This window comes from Eucalyptus grandis, chromosome 8 (genome assembly GCF_016545825.1).
Source record: "Eucalyptus grandis isolate ANBG69807.140 chromosome 8, ASM1654582v1, whole genome shotgun sequence".
NCBI lineage: Eukaryota > Viridiplantae > Streptophyta > Magnoliopsida > Myrtales > Myrtaceae > Eucalyptus > Eucalyptus grandis.
The window spans coordinates 44,225,062-44,245,395 of record NC_052619.1 but is presented as its reverse complement, the minus strand read 5'-3'; the positions used below and the strand labels follow the sequence as shown (position 1 = coordinate 44,245,395).

General features: G+C 38.5%; 1 protein-coding gene and 1 long non-coding RNA gene across 3 annotated transcripts; both read right to left on the bottom strand.

Annotated features, from left to right (window-relative positions):
* LOC120286777 lies at positions 1-4,697 on the bottom strand. 2 transcript variants are annotated; one of them, XR_005545488.1, is made up of 2 exons: positions 2,866-4,697; positions 1-396 (listed from the first exon to the last, which is right to left on the bottom strand). It is a non-coding gene; the product is annotated as an uncharacterized LOC120286777 (long non-coding RNA). The 2 variants fall into 2 exon arrangements; XR_005545487.1 differs by lacking the exon at positions 1-396 and adding an exon at positions 2,188-2,499.
* Positions 4,698-5,624: 927 nt separating this feature from the next.
* On the bottom strand, positions 5,625-7,846 carry LOC120287264 (putative disease resistance protein RGA4). The gene is made up of 3 exons (XM_039300008.1): positions 6,325-7,846; positions 5,924-6,102; positions 5,625-5,726 (listed from the first exon to the last, which is right to left on the bottom strand). Exons 1-3 carry the CDS (start codon positions 7,844-7,846, stop codon positions 5,625-5,627), a joined length of 1,803 nt encoding a protein of 600 aa, XP_039155942.1.
* Between the last annotated feature and the right edge of the window lie 12,488 nt (positions 7,847-20,334).

Genomic DNA, 20,334 nt, shown 5'->3' with positions numbered 1-20,334 from the left:
TGATGAATATCCAATATCTTCACTAAATAACACGTAATCCCTTATTACAGAGAACACAATGGTCACTGCGGTAGACGACGAGAACGACTGAGCTAACGAATTGAGAGTATACGACGAGACGAAAGCCGGAGTTAAAAGCCTCGTGGGCGCCGGGATTGCCCAAGTTTCACGCATATTCATTCAGCCACCTGACAAATTGCCTTGCCGCGAGGGTTGCGGAGAGATCCCGCTCATCGACCTCGGATGCGTGAATGCAAGGCCCACCAGTCACGACAAGACGTGTTGCGAAAGATTGCACGAGCATCGGAAAAAAGGGGTTTCTTCTGGGTGATCAACCATGAGGTCCCTGAGAGCCTCTTGGAGGAGGTGATGAACGAGTAGTGCAGGTTCTTCAAGCTGGAGACGGAGGCCAAGTATTTATATAGTCTACTAATGGAGAATACCGTGGGCAATACTATATTCGCATATTTATTTGTCATGGATGCCGATCACATCATGAGATTCAAAACACAATTCAGAGAGTGGAGAACAAACAAGAGAAAAAAGCATGTGATTTGGTAAAAGTTATTGCCACGCAAAGTAAACAGCTGTAGATAATCTTTTATATAAGTTACAAAACATGCATAGCCACTAACACGATATCAATTTTGTGATTTTAGGATATTACTGTCATCAGAATAGTGAAAACATGCTTAAATACATTCTTAGTTAAATCTTTTTATCAACTAATTTATCATAAAACATCTTTCGCAGTTGAATGTAGGTAGATTTCTGCAAATCATCAGAAGGCCAGTGTACCATAGCGAACCTAATTACAAGTCCTGCAGAACTATAGAAAGTCTTCCTCAATTTCTGCTTGAAACCAGAGAAAACAGAAAAATCAATGTGGAATCTGGTAGATCCCTGGCAGAGAGAAAACAGCAAAACGGCCTACTACCCATTCGTGGATTCTGGACAGATGCATTCTATGCAACAAGCTCAACTTACAAGAAAACAAGGCAAGCTGTTTGCTGAAATATTGCCATAGAAAAACCTTTTTGCTGTACCTAACAAAAGACAAATTTAGGGCATAGAGGCAAAAGGATACCACCCACTCAAGGTACAGATGCAACCCATCCTTCATCTGTTGATGTTGAAATCACCATTTCATGTTATAAAAGTATTTTTCGAAAAGCATATCACTAAGGATGAAGAATCCACCGAAGAATCAAGATAAATACCTCTTCCATCAGCAGCATGACTAAGCCTACAGAATTTCAACTCAATAAATGGGACATGCCCAGAACTATTCAACTACTAAAGCTAAACCACATTCTCAAACCTTAACTACTTAAGACAACACAAATCTTGCATAATGTGGATGATGGAAGTGAGCAGGAGTACTCGTAGAGTAGAAGTTGATAAAAAAGGATAGCTAATCCATCATAATCTCTTGAGTACAAACTACTCTATATTCTCCTGGCATGGGGGATTAAGTGTAAAATCACTCACCAAACAGTTATTCCTTTATTCTTTTAACGCTTGCAGAAAGCCAGTACAATTTTGAGATTTTTTTGTATACTAGTTATGACAGAATTCGATGGAATTTAAATATGGTTTGGAATGCTTAAGATTGGGAATTGGAACAGTGTGGTCTTTCTATATTTTTCTTTACAATATTGAGGTGTGAATCACACTGAAGATAAGGATCATTTGGTCTTTGTCTATGGGCAAGTGTTTTCAATCCAACCATATACTAATCTGCCTTTTCTGAGACAAATGTAAGCGAGGAGGAGGCTAATTTTCCGTGGAGGCAATCTAGTAAAGGAAGTTCCTCGAAGAGTGGCTTTCTTTCCCTAGAACAAGAAGGTTGTCTTGAAAAGCATTTTGACAATCAGTAACATGTAGAACGACTTTGATTCTGGTTTTAGGTGCTTTTGTAAGTATGCCCTAGGGTTGTCAGGAATAAGGTTGTCAGGAACAATTATTAACTGCCGTAGCTTTCTTGGTTTAGTTTTATACAGTTAAGAACAAAGCTGTGAGGAGCAGGATCCTGCTTATGATTAATAACTGTGTCTAAGGGATCAGATTTGGCATCAGATGATGGATTGTAAGATCCTAAAAAATTTACACCAACAATACTGAAATCTTGGCTAGCTTTATGAAGTTCGTTAGTTATAAACAATGTGCAACGTTAAAACTACAAAATTGTGTGAATTTATAGTTTATATACTACATGTACAAGAAAAATCAGTATTTCTACCAGAATATCGATATACACATTTAAAGATCAAAGTACATCAAAGTTGGATCAATTGGATCGGTAGGATCACATTGATCCTATGATTCTTCTTAGCTTAGGATCAGGACCGTGTAAAGATCCTAGCTAATTAAGGTCTTCCTCAAGATTCCAATCATTTCTTACTTTCAGATGAACTCTGGGAGTGGATAAGAAAGCATATTAGCAAAAGTAAGGAGAAGAAGAGATTGAAGGATTCCATTTCTCCTGCAGAATCATTGCTGATTTAAAGAGAGAAGTATTAGAAGCTTATAGAAGGAGAAGCAAAACACAGCATTTACTTCAAAACTCACTGACTTTTTGAGAGAGGTCATTTATCGAGAATCATGTTTCATAGTGGTGGCAACCCTCAGTAACTTTTTTTTACAATTACTCTATCTTATGCTTCCAACAGGAGCTACAGTTCGGTTTGTGGATGATTAGTCTATCTTATGAAGAGACGAGCTGAGCCCGGAAGAGAAGGTACACCATTCGCCATGTTTTAACGGTGCTGCTTCGCTCACACTTTAGCATGCAACATTAAACATATGCCAAAAACGAATTAATTTGGAGCAAATTTTTCAGAAAGAACAAAAAAGGAATATTACCGCAGTAGAGCAGCCACTATCTCGGCCCCTATCCACTGCTACATTATGAGAAGACCAGACTCCTTTAGAATTGGCTACATACAAAGTCCATAATTTCAATAGGAACTTCATCAGGAGTCTGCATTCCTTATTGTTGATGTCAACCATTGTCACAATCCCCTACATTGAAAAATAATAGAAGTCGGCATAGAATTTTCTATCGAGTCTTGCATGGCAACAGTTATTGGCACTTGGTTATCAGATTAGATTGAGACTTCTAATGTTGCTCTCAAAAGCCACTGTCGCCTAGCACCGCTTTGGCCTCGGTTGGGTTTACAGCAGCAAATGGCGGCCACTGCCATGCCTTGGCCTTCAAAAACCCAGCCATCTGTGTTCAGTTTGAACAATCCATCCAGCGGGGAGTTCCATCGGACTGTCCAAGTTCTGTAAAAAACCCGACTACGTTTGCTATCCATGGTAACATAAAAATCAGAAACTTTAGGCCTGGCTTGCATGATCAAGTTAGAGTTAGGATTGCGTCATCAAGATTTTTCCTATTTACATTTAGCCAAAAGAGTCCAAATCACCATCGGGAACAAGAATTTCTGCGGAATACTGGGATTTCCACAACATCTTGAGTATTGCTTGAGAGGATGGCCCTGCCCTATGAAACAATGCAAAGGCAAGTCCCCACCCTAACACGACTGTTCAACACATGGAGTCCAGAAAGAAAGCAAGAAGGGTTTTTCCTCTAATCAGTAACATCAGAACCACGTCTTTTCACAGTTCAGCTTCTCATGTCCAAAGGCATATGATTGTTAAATTAGCTGCTCAGAGAGCTCAGTACATTAGTTTCAAAAGGGTCCACTTTTTATGATTTATAAAACTATTGCGAGTATCAGCATCAATCAAGGTTGTCCAAGATTTTCACCAAGTTGTTGTCTGTTTCACTCAGATGAACATTGAGATTTCCATATGCTTACTAGATCATATGGACCTAGCTCGTAGATAATAGTTATGTTTACCTGGGAAGTCCAGAGACTCCCTTAAAGTGATGACAAAGAGAGGACTACAACCAAAGATGCCTCTACATATAGATTTCTGTAATTGCAGAGAAGTCAAGGGCTAAGACCATATCGAACCGTCCTGTCATCTATCATTGTTCAACTCTGTCCTAATAGATTTTGTTTTCATAAATTGCAAAACTTTGTGTACTAGCCGCCCGATCGTCCAATGGATCAGCCATTATTAGACAGCATTGTCATTTTCTCAGCAAGCGGTAGCCCATAAGCTATCCTTCCATTTTTTTATGAACCTCATAATTCTAAAGTCAAGCGGAAACTCGCAATGGATGTCAGTGTTCTCTTCACTTCTCTTCTCTCAATCAATTAGCTATAAAGAAGATGCTCATATCATGCATTGACATTGTAATGTCTCCCTAACACTCAAATCATAATCCAAATGTCTCCATAACATTCAATTCATAATCCAAACTCATTACACATTCACAGCGAAAACTGAATTGCAGTAGAGAGAGAGAGAGAGAGAGAGGAACAATGCCTACCATCGATTTGGCCTCCAACTCCGGCGAGCAGAGAGCTGCGACAGAGCGAGCGAGGACTTGAAAGCCGGCGTCAAAGGCCTCGTGGACGCCGGGATCACCAAAATCCCCAGGATTTCTTCATTCGACCGCACGAGACATCCGAATCGAGCGGCGGATCCGAGAATCTCAACTTCCCGATCATCGACCTGGGCGGACCCGGCCAAAGAGGAAGGAGGCGATGGAGAGGATGCGGGGGTTCTTCCGGCGGCGGTGATGGAGGAGATGAAGGAGGGATTGAGCAAGACGAGGAGGCAAACGGGGAAGATGGTGGCGAACTGGAGTGGAGTGGAGGGACGCCATCCTTCTTTTTGATAAATTTCTGCGCTGCAACCTGCGAATGTATAGTGAAGGCAAGAGAAATGAGTTAAATAATAAAGAAGGTGAAATAGTTGAAAAAGGAACGCTATCGATAGGTGATATAAGTCTTTTGTGGTACCTCTCATGCTAATCCGAATCGGACGAGTCATGCGTTTCATCACCCTCCCATACGATTGGGATGCGCACATTAGCAAGGCACCCTCCATCCAATAAGGGACACTTATGAATTCTCAATTTCTTCAAATGTGTGAGGTAACATATCTTATATGGTATATACTCTAATCTATGACAGGAAGATAATTCAAGCTTTTCGAGCAAGGAGAAATTTCCAATCCATTCTGGCAAAAGTCTTAGCCTCAACAAGTTTGAAATATAGAGAGATTGTAGGGTTGTCACATGTTGAATTCCCTCGGGTAATGCCACCAAATCTGTACAAGCTCCAATGGTAAGAGCACGAAGATTCCTAAAGCATTGGTTGCCCCACACATCTTTTTGGCACAATAAATCGAGTCCTTGACAAGCCCAAATCTTGAGTTCCTTGAGCAAGGAAAGGTGCTGCATCTCACAAGAGAGAATCCTTAGGTCGCATTGGCTAATGCTCATATACTCGAGGTTACTGGCCGATCGGAGTAGACTCTTAAGCATGGAGGGCTCTGGATCCTTATTAGTACTAACAACTTTTAGATATTTTAGTTCAGGGAAAGGAATGGATGTGGCTTCCACTGTTCCTTCTGATGGGCACTTTGGATTGGCCATCCATTGTTGTTTCAACATGTCTGTGCCATCTATTGACAAGTATTCCACCTGGGGGAATGGTGGTATAGAAATCAAGTTGGGACAATCGTATATATGCACGAACCTAAGTTTTGGGAAGAATGGCCGTGAGTTGTCTGACCGATGCTTTTGATGTGCTCCCATTTCTTGCATTCTTCCCCACCACCATCTTTGCAGCAGTTTGCAACTGAAGAGTTTTAGACTCTCAAGAGATTGAAAGAAGGGGAGTGTGGTATTAGATGGCTCTAGGTCACTTGTCTTTTGAACGAAAACTAACTTACCCAAGAACTTGAGACTCAATGTCCTTAGCGAAGGGAGTTCACTCAGGGGTGGTAGCTGGCTTAGTGAACGACATTTATTAATTAAGAGGTGTCTAAGTCTGACCAATTTCCTCAAATCTCTAGGAAATGTTTGAAGCTGCGTACAAAGCGAGAGTTTAAGGGTTTGCAAGTTCACCAAATCAGTGATTGAATCTGGTAAACTCTGGATGGATTGATTCAGAAAAATATGAAGAAATCTTAATTGCTTCAACTTTCCTAAGGAGGAAGGAGGGAGAGGAATATCTGTATGGTCCAAATACAATGCTCGACAATGTCCACAACTAGAGAAAACTTTATGATAGTTGCGTATAGAGGATTCACCTTTTAAAAAGAGAAACGTCCGCAATTTAGATGTTTTGAGTAGGGACAGCACTTTCTTTTCAGAGAAAGTCTCTGAAATAAACGATGCATGTCGAATTCCTCTAGCATTATCTCCTCTTTTAAAATTAACAATCTTGCATTCACCTCCGGCAACTTTTTGGGCAAGATCATGCATGAGATCATGCATCTTGAATAGTTTGACCCTGTAGCCATCGCCATATTTGACTGTTAATTCAGCATCAAAGAATGACCCACATAGTAGTTCTGACAAGTAATTGTCAGCAACCTTTTCAAGGTTATCCTCCTTGTTGCATGACTCAATAAAGCCTTGTGCGACCCAAAGATGGATCATTGTATCTTTCTCATAGACATAATCTTTCGGAAACAATGAGCAATATGCAAAACAATTTTTCAAGCATGACGGGAGATGATCATAACTGAATTTGAGGACTTGCATAATTCCTCCATCCACATCAATTTCTGGTATTTCTGGAAGTTCATGCACTTTGTAACGGAGCCATTCATCTTTGTTTTTGCCGTACAAAAGGCCTCCTATAGTTCTAATGGCAAGGGGAACCCCGCTGCATTTTTTAACTATATCTCGCCCCATTTCCTCCAGTTTTGGGTCTAACGATTCTACCCCATCTCCAAAAGCCATTTTACTAAATAAGTCCCACGACTTATCATCAGATAAGCCACGTGGTTCATAGATAACTGCTTTCGTATTTGTGATCTCTGCAACTTTGTGATTGCGAGTGGTTATAAGTATCTTGCTTCCCTGCAAACCATCCTCTAGCCAATCTCCAAGCATCACCCATTTATCCCGATTTGTATTCCACAAGTCATCCAAAACAAGCAAGTATTTCTTCCTACCTAGAGTCTCATGAAGAAGACTCAGCAACTGGTCTGGAGGCTTATTCTCAAGATCTGGATAGTTTGCTGATTTAAGAATTTCTTTAATAATCAAATTCACATCAAAGACATCAGATACACACACCCACATCTTAGGCTCAAAATGTTCTTTTACTTCCCCATCGTTGTACACAAGTCGTGCGAGTGCAGTTTTTCCAAGACCTCCTTTACCAACTATGGCAACAAATGACACGCTCTGGCTAGGGGAGGAAGCAAACAAATGTTGTTTGATCTTTTTCTTGTCCTCTTCCCTACCAATTATTTTTGCATCGGGTAATAAATTTTCTTTCTTTCCTCTCGCAATGGCCATTGATTCCTCTCTCTGATGCTCAAATGAATGGAACTCCCTATCTTTCTTAATCTTATCCAGCCTCTTCCAAAGTTCCTGAATTTCATTAGCCACTTTGAGGCGGTGTGCAAGTTGATTCGATTTAGAGAAGAAAACGCGCACCGAATTCCACATCTTGTTGCCAGGAGTGACCTTCCGCCTTAGATTTTCTGTTGCGACATCGTCCAGCAAGTCCTGTGCGTCGTACAACACGTCCTTCAGCCTCACGAGCCAGAGCTTGACCTGCTCGCTGTCCCATTGTTTCTTCTCAGCATCCAAAAGCACGGCTCGGATGGTCTCGACGGTGTCCTTAAGACTGTTGACCTCATTCCTCGCACCTCGTACACGTTGGATCTCCGAAAAGGTTTTGGAACCGGCCAGTTCTATTATGTCGGTGGCGAGGCTGAAGAGCACTGCTTCTGCCATTTCCAGAAGGTAAAAGAAGGAGTTAAGGAGTGCTTGAGAGGAGGTTGTAGAGTTGATGCTTTCGTTGGGTAACAATGGTTTGGTGGTGCCTCGTGATCCACTTCATGCACGAACATACACAGCAAGGCCAACGGCAGCTCATTATAAAATTCGGTCAACCAGTGGGAACGGAATTGAGCAATACGAAGACAAGCGCGTGCAAATGTTGGGTGCCGTGCGAAAGATGTGTGGGGTCCACAATGAAGGGACTGAAGAAAGAAAGAGGAAAAACCAAAAGCCTGTGGGTCAAAAAAGCAGGTCGCCCCTGCATTGTTTAGAGAAAATTTTCTCGTTTTTTTGTTTTCATTTCCATTTGAACATGAAAATAAAAATGCCTTTGGTCTCGTATTGAGAGCAGTTCCCGAACGAAAAGTCAAATGCCCTCAAATAATGAAATTCTTATCCAGAGAATAAGAGAAATAAGAGAATATTAAGATTTAACAATTAAAACATTCTCAATCTTTTTGTTTCTCTAAAAAATTGATACTGCACCTTGCTTAGTCCTTCTTTTTTTTTTTTTTTATAATTTCAAAATATGTAGCACTGTCTATAGATATCAATTCATACAAATACCTTTTGGAAGTAAATTTTAAACGATATTATTTGAGGATCCTTATTTTGATCAATGAGAAAATAACTTCATAATTGCCTTTATATGTAAGAATACACGTAAAAATTAGAGTTGGGAGACTTATTGAAGTAATTAATTCTGGGATGATTCACGTTTGTGACAATGAAACCAAAGAGATAATTTAATGAATGATATCACATGTTAATTCTAAATTTTCCAATCACTCATATTAGCAAAAAAGGATATTTAATAAATTATGTTTCTCTCTTTCACATGGGAATTCATGGTCATTTAGACATATTCTCATGCAATCTGTTATTACGTCTACAGGGAATTAAAGAAGGCAGCTATGATTTCTGTCCCTTAGAAATTGATGGAATCTCTAAAAAAAATAAAAAAATTAATGCAAGTTTTAATTCTTAAATGAACGAAATAAAAGTTCAAGAACTCAAATACATAAATGGCACAAGGACTCCAATCATTACTGTCCTTTTAATTGTAAATTTTAAACTATAAAATCATGCAACATGATTAGGTTAACCATGTAAGTTTTGAAATGCTACTGCTTTTATTTCCATGGAATGCAACAAGAAATTCGATGTAACATGGCCACTTAGCCCCAGTAGGCGCGAGTGTTCCCATTTTTTTTTCCTCCAAAATCACCATCGTGCATGAATAGGCTTATTGATGTGGAGGTTGATTGAAGTGAACTCCCGACAACTTTGAGATTGCCGTGTCGTGGAGGTCGACACCCAACATTTGCAAGAACCCACCCGTCTCTTCTTTCATATAACCTAACTTTTGCACCAGCTTTATCTTCTTTTGTGCAATTTTGATTTCCTCCCATCAACACAACAACGAATGAGGGTCAAGATTTTGACTTTTGTGCAATTGGAGCCGCTGTGGACTATTACTCTTGGTTTTTTTTTTTTATTGTAATGTTGATTATGATTTCCTCTCTTGATATGACTAACGTTTTCTCTTATGTTTGACAAAAATGTTAATGCAGCACCATACCGCCATATTGGAAAAAGATTGGAAAACAATAAGGGAGAGGAAGAGGGAGGGGGAGGGAGAGAAGGGGGCACGGGGTTGGGGGGTTTGGGGTGGGGGAGGTGTGCCAACACACTTTCTGTTCATTTTCTCTTGAGACCGAATCTGCCAAGTTGGGAATGGAAATTTTTCTTGATCCGTTGTGGGAATGGAATTGACCCAATAAGAAGATAACACAGGTGCAAATGTTTGGTGGGGTGCAAGAAGAACGCGTGGGGTCCACCCAAAGAGAAAAGGAGGATTGACCCAAAAGTTGCGGCTCTTGACCGCAACCCAAACGTTTGGTGGCGTGGAAGGAAAAGACGCGTGGGGATCAGAAAAAAGAGGATAGATCCAAAAATTGTGATCGCATCGATCCTAAGATTGCGTAAATTTCAGATATGATATGACAACTTTGATGGATAGTTATTGAAACCATATCTTTCGAGTGTAAATTACCCATAAAAGAAATTAACAAACTTTCACATTAATTATTTATCTGTGTCCAACTAATAGATGATTCATTGACAAATACTTGTTTACATCGCTTAGCATAATTAATCAATAAAAAATATTTTAATAATCAATAACCTTTTACGTCTAAAGTTATTTTCGTAAACGATATAAGTAATCATTTTCCACGAAAGTGTTTTCCAAATTGTTGATTTTATTAATAATATTTTTATTATTAACAATTTATGCCTAATATTTTCATCGATGAAGAATATACTTTTCATTTGTTTTGTTGATGTAAATTATACAAACGTTCATTTTTGACTAAGTATTTTTCCAAACATTGAGTTTCAAGTTTTGCTATTACAAGTTTACCTAATAACCATGAAAATGTACACATTAATGGGGTTTCCATGAATGCATATGAAACGCTTCATCGCCATGGCAAAATACGAAGGAAAAGCAAGAATCGTCCATACCGATTGTAACTCGATAGAAAAGCTGAAGTTAAATTTCACTCCACCCAAAATATTTTACACCCGCTCTACTTCGTCGAAACTTATAAAGAAGGAGAGGGCGAAGAAATTAATTGATGACGAGCTGGTCGATTTTTGTGGAAACTTTGATCCGTAACTCAAACAGGAAAGGTAAAGGCCAACCACTGAGATCCACATACCACTGTTATGCTCTAACATTTTGCTTTTCGAACCGAGCAAATGAAGTGACAAACATAGCAGAAGATATACTCTTGCCGAGGGCGCTAAGGAAACTTAAAGGCAAAATTGGAAGGAGAATACAGATGTTCAAACTCCGATCGATACCCGACCGGTTTGATGGGAGTGTCATGAGCCTCGGTTATTTTACCTTTCAAGAATTTATTTAACATGTTACTTGTGCTTGGACACAAAGAAGAGTCTTTGTACTTTCTGTTGCTCCCAACATGGATTCCATTCTGAAACCATTTCATATGATGAATCCAAGCATCTCAGCTAATATCAAGAATTACTAATATCTGTTAAGAACAAAGCATGCTGCAATAAAAAAGGAATACTTAACACTCCTAGCAATATTCTTTCAAAAGCTAGGGTTATATCAGATTTTGACCAAACAATTGTCATGGATTGCGCTGCAAATTATTAGTGATGACCACTCAAAGGCTACAATTTCATGAAACAAGAAGTTGCAAGTTTAAATGATGGACATCAATATTGGTGAAAAATTTAAGTTAACTAGTGTTCAAACACACTATCTAAGAGACCATGACAAGGTTCAATTTGAGGATTGAATTATCATTATGTGACAAGTTTGCATTAACATGGAAACAACTCATGTCTTAGAAGCTATTATGTGTCTTTGAGATGCCATAAGGCACATATTTTTTGAAAATCCTATGTATACCTCTACTGCCATAATCATTCGCCAAGAAAATTAATTTCTTAGGAAATGATAACGATGGCAATGACAGTAAGAAATTTTATTACAAATTTCAAATTACATAACAATGCAACATGGCTAGGTTAACCGCGTAAGCTGTCATTGATGATGTAAAAAAAGTCAAAGTATTGGAGATATCCATGTTTGTATTCCAAATAGGTTCTCCCCTTCATTTAGGGAAAACATATATCAATTACTTATGCCTTGTTAAGTACTCACTCTTTTCAAAGGGAAAAAAATAGAAACAAAAAAGAGAAGAAATAAGAGTAGCTTAATACGTCAAGAACAAGAATTATTTTTTCATCAATATATGCACAAGGAATGAAATATTGCTGTTTTAATTTCCATGGAATGGAAAGAGAATTTGAATATAACAAGGCCACTTAGCCCAAGCAGGAGTGAGTGTTCCCATTTCTTTTCTTCAAAACCATCATTGTGCGTGAATAGGCTTACTGCTGTAGAGGGTGATTGAAGTGAACTCCCGATGACTTTAGGACAACCGTGCCGTGGAGGTCTTTCACGCCACCCAACATTTACGAGGACCCCACGCAGGTTTATGACAGCAGGTTTATGACCCGACTCGTGGATCACGTAGAAGGGGAAGCCACCCGCTGCAACCTCTGTGCAAGTGAAAATGATCTAAAACTTCAACATCCGATGCTGCCCGGTAGACACGTAAGTATATTTAGAGCCACGGGGATCAGCAACCGACGTCTTCAAACGCAATTTCCAACATCCAAAGAGCGAGATGCTCGTATAAACTTAGAATATCCCGCAAGTCATAATGAGAGCATATCAAGAGACCAGTTTAATGGAAGTAGCCATAAGCCTTAGTTGTTTTACCTTTCAAGAATTTAAGTTCAGTTCTTATTAAGGAAAATCTGGGAAGAGTTCTTGTACTTTCTGCTACTCCCAACATAGATTCCATTCTGAAACCAGTCCATACAATATATCCAAGCATCTCAACCAATGTCAAGAATTGCTAATTTCTCTTAAGAAAAAAACATGTCACAGTAAAAAAGGAATACATAACCAGTCAGAACGCTCCCGACAATATTCTTTCAAACAATTTTGACCAAACAATTTTCATGGATTGTACTCAAAATTAATAGTGTGATGACCACTCAAGAAAGGCTACAACTGTTGATGCTGATCAAAGCAGCAAAGAAGCATAAATGCCAGAACTATAGATATCGAGGAAGAAAGAAGAAAAACAGAGGAAACAGAGAGAACAGAGCATAAAAACTGCCTTCTACGATTCTCTAGTAAAAAGTCAAGTACAAAACACGACTTAAACCAAAAAGAAAAAAAATAACTGCACACACACACGTTCAGCTTGTAATCGCACCCGAACAAGTACTTAACTTCCTAAATAACACAACAACAACTGCATAACATAATTGACTAAGTAAGAAAATAAACTAAAACAATATAAAACAGAACAGAGAAGCTTTAGTCTAAAAACAGCAGCACTGAGACATCAAAAATCCAACAAACTCCTCATTGGATCAAAAGAGCTGCTGCATACTCCAATTTTCTTTCTCAATGCTTCAAATCTTCCAGCTTGAAGTGGTTTAGTGAACATATCAGCAAGTTGATCTTCAAATCTGCAATAAACCAGCATGACCTCACCATTTTGTTGCACCTCACGTAGAAAGAAGAACTTGACCTTGAAATGCTTAGTTTTGCCATGAAAAACCGGGTTCGAGATATTGCAATTGCAGCTTGGTTATCCACATTGATCTTGATACATTCATTGGAGTTCAGCCAAAGATCTTTCATTATCTTCTTCAGCCATAAGGCTTGATTTGCAGCTTAGTAGCAGCTATAAACTCTCTGCGGTAGATTGAGCTACAATTTCTTGCTTTTTAGAACACCAAGTGAAACAAGCGATCCTAAATCGAAACAAGTACCCAGATGTACTCTTCATATCATCCATCGAGCCAGCCCAATCACTATCGAATAACCTTGTAGATTGAATTCTTGACTCCTTGAAACTTCACTCCAAAAAAACATGGTTCCTTTCAAATACCTTAAAATCCTTTTAGCTGCAATCAAATGAAGCGACTTGGATCACTCATAAACGGGACAGAACACTTACAACAAATAGAATGTCCTGCAGGTCTGGTTGCTGTGAGGTACATGAGACAACCTATTAGACTTCGTACATCGAGACATCCACGCCTTCGGTTCCATCACTCTTCGCAACTTCTCTTTTGCTGCCATAGGTGTACCGACACTTGACATTCTTCCATCTGAAATTTCTTCAAAATTTCCTTTAAGTACTTCCTCTGACAAATGAAGATTTCATAAGGACTTTGCTTGATTTCCAGACCTAAGAAGTAAGCCATTTTTCCTAAGTCTGTCATCTCAAAACCAGCAAATAAGCCTTGCTTAACATTTTCTATCAGCTGAACATCATTTCTGTTACCAAAAGATCATCCACATATAGAGACAGAACTACCACACTATGATTCACTTTCTTAATATAAAGAGTGAACTCACTCAAGCTCCTTTTAAAACCTAAATCCAAGTAGATATCGATCAATTTTTCCATACCAGGCTCTTGGAGCTTGCTTCAGTCCATATAAAGCTTTGTGCAATTTGTATACACTCTCTTCTTGCCCTTTAACACAGAACCCTTCAGGTTGTTCAATAAAAATTTCCTCTTCAAGCTCACCATTTAGAAATGCAAACTTGACATCAAGCTGAAAAATAGTCCAACCCTTCTTGGCTGCAACAGCTAACAGGAGTCTTACTGTGTCCAGCCTTGCAACTGGAGCAAAAGTTTCAGAATAGTCTACTCCCCATACCTGAGCATAGCCTTTCACAACCAGCCTTGCTTTATACTTGTTAACAGAGCCATCATGATTGAGTTTTGTCCTAAAGACCCACTTAACTCCAATTACATTCTTATTTAATGGCCTGTCTACCAATTCCCAAGTCTGATTTTTTTTTTGAATCATTGTCATCTCCCCGCATTGCTGCAAACCACTTCGATCTTCCTTGGCTTCAACAAAATTTGATGGTTCGAGCACCGCCACATTACTCCTTTCATAGATCTCAGCAAGTGACCTTGTGCCTCTTACGGAGTTCATCATCTATATTTTCTTCCATTTCCTTGTAATTTCATTAGTCTCCACATCGGTTTCAGGTTGTCTTTCAAAGTGCTTCAATTCAGTGTTCCTTCCATTTAACCAATTCCATTCATCTTCCTCTAAGAACATAACATCTCCGCTCACAGTAATCTTCCTTGTCTTTGGATAGAAAATTCTGTAAGCCTTTGATTGAGAGCTATATCCAACAAAAATTCCAATCTCAGCCTTTTTATCAAGCTTATCCCTTTTGACATCAGGAATATGAGTATAACACAAACTTCCAAAAACCTTCAAATTTTTCATAGAAGGTTTAGTGTCTTGCCAGCCCTCGAGAGGTGTTAGTTTCTCTAAAGCTTTTGTAGGTAATCTATTTAAAAGAAATACAGCAGTGTTGGCTGCCTCATTAAAAAATTTTAGGCAAATTCTTTTCTTGCATCAAACATATGGCCATCTCCATAATGCCTCTATTTTTCCTCTCACTAACCCCATTCTGTTGAGGTGAGTAAGGGGCTGTAAATTGCTGTACAATTCCAGTTTGCTCACAAATCAGTTTGAATTTGTTAGTTGTATACTCAGATCCATTGTCTGACCTGAGAGCTTTGATTCTCTTCCCATTTTGATTTTCAACTAATGCTTTAAACTTCATAAATACATCAACTACTTCAGTCTTAGCTTGCAGAAAATAGATCCAGCTCATTCTAGTCAGATCATCAGTAAAAGTAATAAAATACCTGCTTCCATTTAAAGAAGGTTCAGACATAGGTCCACACACATCAGTGTGAACTAATTCCAGCTTTTGATATGTCTTCGAGACTCCTCCTTTGAAGGAAAATCTGGTTTGTTTGCCAAGAAGGCGGGTTACGCATTGTGGAAGCTCTTCCTTCAAGCTTGGTAAATCATCTACCAGGCCATTTCTCTGCATAACCAGCATACTCCTCCTATGAACATGCCCCAATCTTTTGTGCCACAACTCTATATTCTCTTATGTACACTTCAAAGCCATCTGCTGCTTCTCATTTGGCTTGAACACAAAACTTTTATCCCTCATTTGAACTCTCAAGACTTCATTGCTGTCAGTATCTTTAATGAGACATTCCCTTCCTTCGAACTTCACTATATAGCCCTTCTCCACTAACTGACCAACACTTAACAGATTCTGGTCAATGTTTGGCACAAAGAGGACATCCCTGATTAACTTCACCCCCGGTTTCCTTTAACAGCAACTACACCTTTACCCTGAACTTCAATATGTTGTCCATTGCCAATTCGACTTTGGACTTTACTTGTTTTGTTTATGCTCTTGAATAGCTCTAAGTTGCCGTCATGTGATTAGTAGAACCACTATCTATCAGCCATGTACTATTTTCGATTGAATATTCACTAGCTGAAGCAACAAATAAGTGCTCTTCATCAACTTCACTCATTGCCACTTGTGCTTCTCCCGTTTTCTTTGATAGGCTTTCCCTTTGCAAATAACTTCCATATGACCCAACTTGTGGCATCTTCTGCACATCGCATTTGGCCTTTTCCAAAGCATCTAAAGGACTGATGGTTGGTTCCACCACAATCATCGACATGGCCTTTTATTATTTTTCCATTTGCTAGATCCACCAAAGCATTTCCTTCTTTTGGTAAAAATTTCGAATCAGCAACATTTCCCTTAAACTGAATCCATTTCTTCCCTTTGCCTCCATCATTTTGCTTTACTTTGGCTTGCAATGCCCCCTCAACATGATCTTCTCTCCTCATTAGTCTTTTGTGCTCCCGTGCCTCGCAAAGCATTCAAAGCAACTCGCAAGTTTTATATCGCCAAGTCCCTTGTGTTTTCCAGAGAAGCTATAGTAGCTTCAAATTTTTCGGAAGAGACACTAGGATCTTCCGAACAAGCCTATCATCCCTCAAGTCGGTTCCCAAAACTCGATTTTATCAGCTATTCCCACTAGCCTATCTGAGTATTCCTTCACTGACTCAGATTCCTTCATCTGCTGTCTCTCAAATTCTCTCAAGAGATTCAGCACCTTCATACCTCTTATCTTCTCATCTCCTTCATATTCTTCCTTCAAGAAATCCCATATGACCTTCGTAGAGTCACACTTCATAATTCTAGTGAAGATGGTAGGCGAGACAACAACATACAGGCAAGATTTTGCCTTGGCTTTCCTTGTGGTTCTCTCTTTATGAAGCTTGATTTGATTCATGGTCGGATTATTTGGAAGTGGAGCAACTTCATAATCATCCTCCACAGCTTCCCACAGATCATGACCCTCCATAAATGCTTTCATTTTAACAGCCCATGCTTGATAATTCTCTCTAGTAAATACTGGAGAAGCCATCATAGAAAAACCACTTGAACTGTCTCCATCACCCTCTAACCTCTTTGCACTACAATACTGCTTCACTTCACAGTCCCTCAAGATCATTCGATGCTCGATACCACCGTTGATGCTGATCAAAAGCAAAGAAGCATAAATGCTAAAACTATAGATATCGAGGAAGAAAGAAGAAAAACAGAGGAAACAGAGAGAACAGAGCATAAAAACTACCTTCTACGGTTCTCTAGTAAAAAGTCAAGTACAAAACACGACTTAAACCAAAAAGAAAAAAAATAACTGCACACACACACGTTCAGCTTGTAACGCACCCGAACAAGTACTTAACTTCCTAAATAACACAACAACAACTGCATAACATAATTGACTAAGTAAGAAAATAAACTAAAACAATATAAAATAGAACATAGAAGCTTTAGTCTAAAAACAGCAGCACTGAGACATCAAAAATCCAACAACAACTTCCTAAAACAAGTAAGCTCGTCAATAAGAAGTTGCAAATTTGAATGATAGACATCAACATTGGTGAAAAATTTAAGCTAGTGCTTCAATCCACTATTTAAGAGACCATGACAAGGTCTGACTTAAGGATAGAATCGCCGCTATGTATAGAAGAGTTGTGAAGAGTTGGAAACACGGCATGTCTCTATTTGAAGAAGCTTTTCCATGTCTTTAAGATGCCATTTTTAAAAAGGCACATACTTTTTGAAAATGCAATGTCTACTTTTTTTTTTTTTTTTTTTGGTAAGGTACAATGCAATGCAATGCAATATCTACTTTTAGTAACTGCTTTTCTGACATTAAAATTTGCCAATAAAAATAGATGGTCGTGAATATGTTTTGCATAATTTAATAAAAAAACCAACAGAACAGCTCTCAATTTTCCATTAGGCATAGGAAACAAGTCATATTCAACTCACTAAATGTATAAAATCTAAGACAAAATTCATCATCTTATAGAGAAAAAGTGAGAAAATCTTATACAATGCTTATCTCATTGTTCTACCTTTCCATGACACAAAAGTAGGGTGCGTTCTTAATTGCAAAACCCATTGAAGACATGCACAGAGTTCATATGCAGCGTTGAACAAAAAACTACAACTCATTTTGCTCAATCCAGAAGTGCACAAATTTTAGTCCTAAAGGAATTCTCTATCTCACATGCACTGTTCACAAGTCATAGCTCAAGAATTTTGCACATCTAAACCTTTATGATGAGCCTTTCAAAGCACAAGATGAATGGTGACCGACTCATGTTTGGTTCAATCATCCTAGTTTGGACTTGCATCTTAACTTGTTCAAAGGGTTTTGTTTGGTATTTACACGTAGCATGTTTCTGAAAGATTAATTTAAACATGAACCAAACGTGAAATTGAATGAGTCTTACCCATTAAATCCTAATCCGGTTTCTAGTAGTCTTGATTGCCTATCGTTTTCACCATAAACAGCATGCACGTTCCATCCTTGAGATGACGGCATGTTTATCATAAATTGGAGCATAGCAGGGTACATTGGATTTCTCATATAAAGTGCACAGAACCAAAAGGAAAGGAGGCCCCCAAATAACGTTTCTGGCCAACATTTCTGATGCGTTGAATCAAAAACGTAATGATGCATTTTCATCTTATAATATTTAGGACTATTCATCAAGGGTTGATCGAAGAGCATCATGTAACATGATTATTTAGTTTTAGGGAAAGGTCGATGCCTTGAATCAAAAAGATGGTGGCTATATATTCTTTGATATATCAACTTTTTGCTCCATCAACTTAGTGGACATGGCTTTTTGAAAGTAATGACAATATCATATCATGGAATGGACTTAGCATAAAATCACAAGCTTATTTACTTGTTCACAATTTTTTTATAATTTGATTGTCGATTTTGGACACATGCATTAATGCAATAAAGCTCAACTTACAAGAAAACATGGGAAGCTGTTTGCAGAAATGTTGCCCTAGAAAAACCCTTTTTTTTTTGTACCTAATAAAAGATATATTTAGAGCACATAAATTGACGTGAAATAGTCTCAACAATCTTCCCCTCACACATCAGATCCGATACCAAAATTGGAGTGGGGACAACCCATAACTCTCCCGTGTGATTGTTGAGTCTAGATTTATTGGCAATCGGATTCGATACCGGTATTGGTTGGTCTTGAGTCTCTCTCACCTCATAGGCTAGCTCAAAGGAGAAATGTTTTCTCTTACACTTATAAACCAACTCTTTCATAATCGATGTGAAATAACCTCAATAAAATGAAACTCATCCTTCATCCATTGATGTTGCAATCACAATTTCATGCTATAGAAGTATTTTTTGAAAAGCATAACTAAGGATGAAGAATCCATCAAAGAATCTATATAATTACCTCTTCCATCAACAACATGACTAGGCCTACAGAATTTCAGCTCAATAAATGGGATAAGCCCAGAACTATTTAACTACTAAAGCTAAACCACATTCTACAAGTTTAACTACCTAAGAAAACACAAATTCTTGCATAACGTGGATGATGGAAGTGAGCAGGAGCACTCCTAGAGTAGAAATTGATAAAAAAGGATAGCTAATCCAAGATTGGGAATGGGAACGGTGTGGCATTCCTTCATTTTTCTTTACAATATTGAGAGTGTGGATCACACTTTGAAGATAATAATCATTTGGTCTTTGTCTATTGATAGGTATTTTCAATCCTACCATGTACCAATCTGTCATTTCTGAGACAAATACAAGTGAGAAGGCTAATTTCCATGGAGTCAACTAGTAAAGGAAGTCCTGTTCAAAAAAAAAAAAAAAAAAAACTAGTAAAGGAAGTACCTCAAAGAGTGGCTTTCTTTCCTAGAACAAGAAGGCTGTTTGGAATAGCATTATGACAATCGGTAACAAGCTGAACGGCTTTGATTCTGGTTCTAGGCACTTTTGTAAGTCCGCCCTAGGGTTGTTAGGCACGAGGATGTTAGGAACAATCATTAACTGTTGGTGCTTTCTTGGCTGAGTTTTCTGCAGTCAAGGACAAGGTTGGTAGGAGCGAGATCCAACTTATAATCAATGAAGGCGTCTAAAGGATTGGATTGTAACATCAAATGGTGGACCGTAAGATCCCATAAATCACACCAATGATACAAAAATCTTGGATAGTCCTAGGAAGTTTGTTAATTATGAATGTCGCATGACATTAAAACTTCAAAATGGCATGAATTTATAGTTTATATACCACATGTACAAGAAATATTAGTATTTTTGTCACCTGAATATTGAATATACATATTTGAAGGTCAAAGTATGTCAAAGTTGGATCAATGGGATCAGTAGGATTGCATCAATTCGATAATTTTTGTTAGCTTAGGATTGGGACCATGTCAAGATCCTAGCTAGTTAAGGTCCTTAAGATTCCAATCATTTCTTAAGTATCAAATGAACTCCGGGCATGGATAAGAATGCCTACCACCAAAAGCAAGGAGAAGAAGAGATTGAAAGATTCCATTCCTCCATCAGTATTATTGCTGATTTAAAGAAAATAATGTTAGTTGC

Excerpts from the sequence above, each read along its gene's own strand:
- LOC120287264 (XM_039300008.1), bottom strand. The coding sequence starts at position 7,846 with ATGGCAGAAGCAGTGCTCTTCAGCCTCGCCACCGACATAATAGAACTG. Across the intron at positions 6,103-6,324 it reads TGCCCAAAAAGTTGCCGGAG|ATATTCCTCTCCCTCCTTCC; the intron begins GTGAATGCAAGA and ends TGGACCATACAG. Across the intron at positions 5,727-5,923 it reads CTAGAGATTTGAGGAAATTG|TTGCAAACTGCTGCAAAGAT; the intron begins GTCAGACTTAGA and ends AAAACTCTTCAG.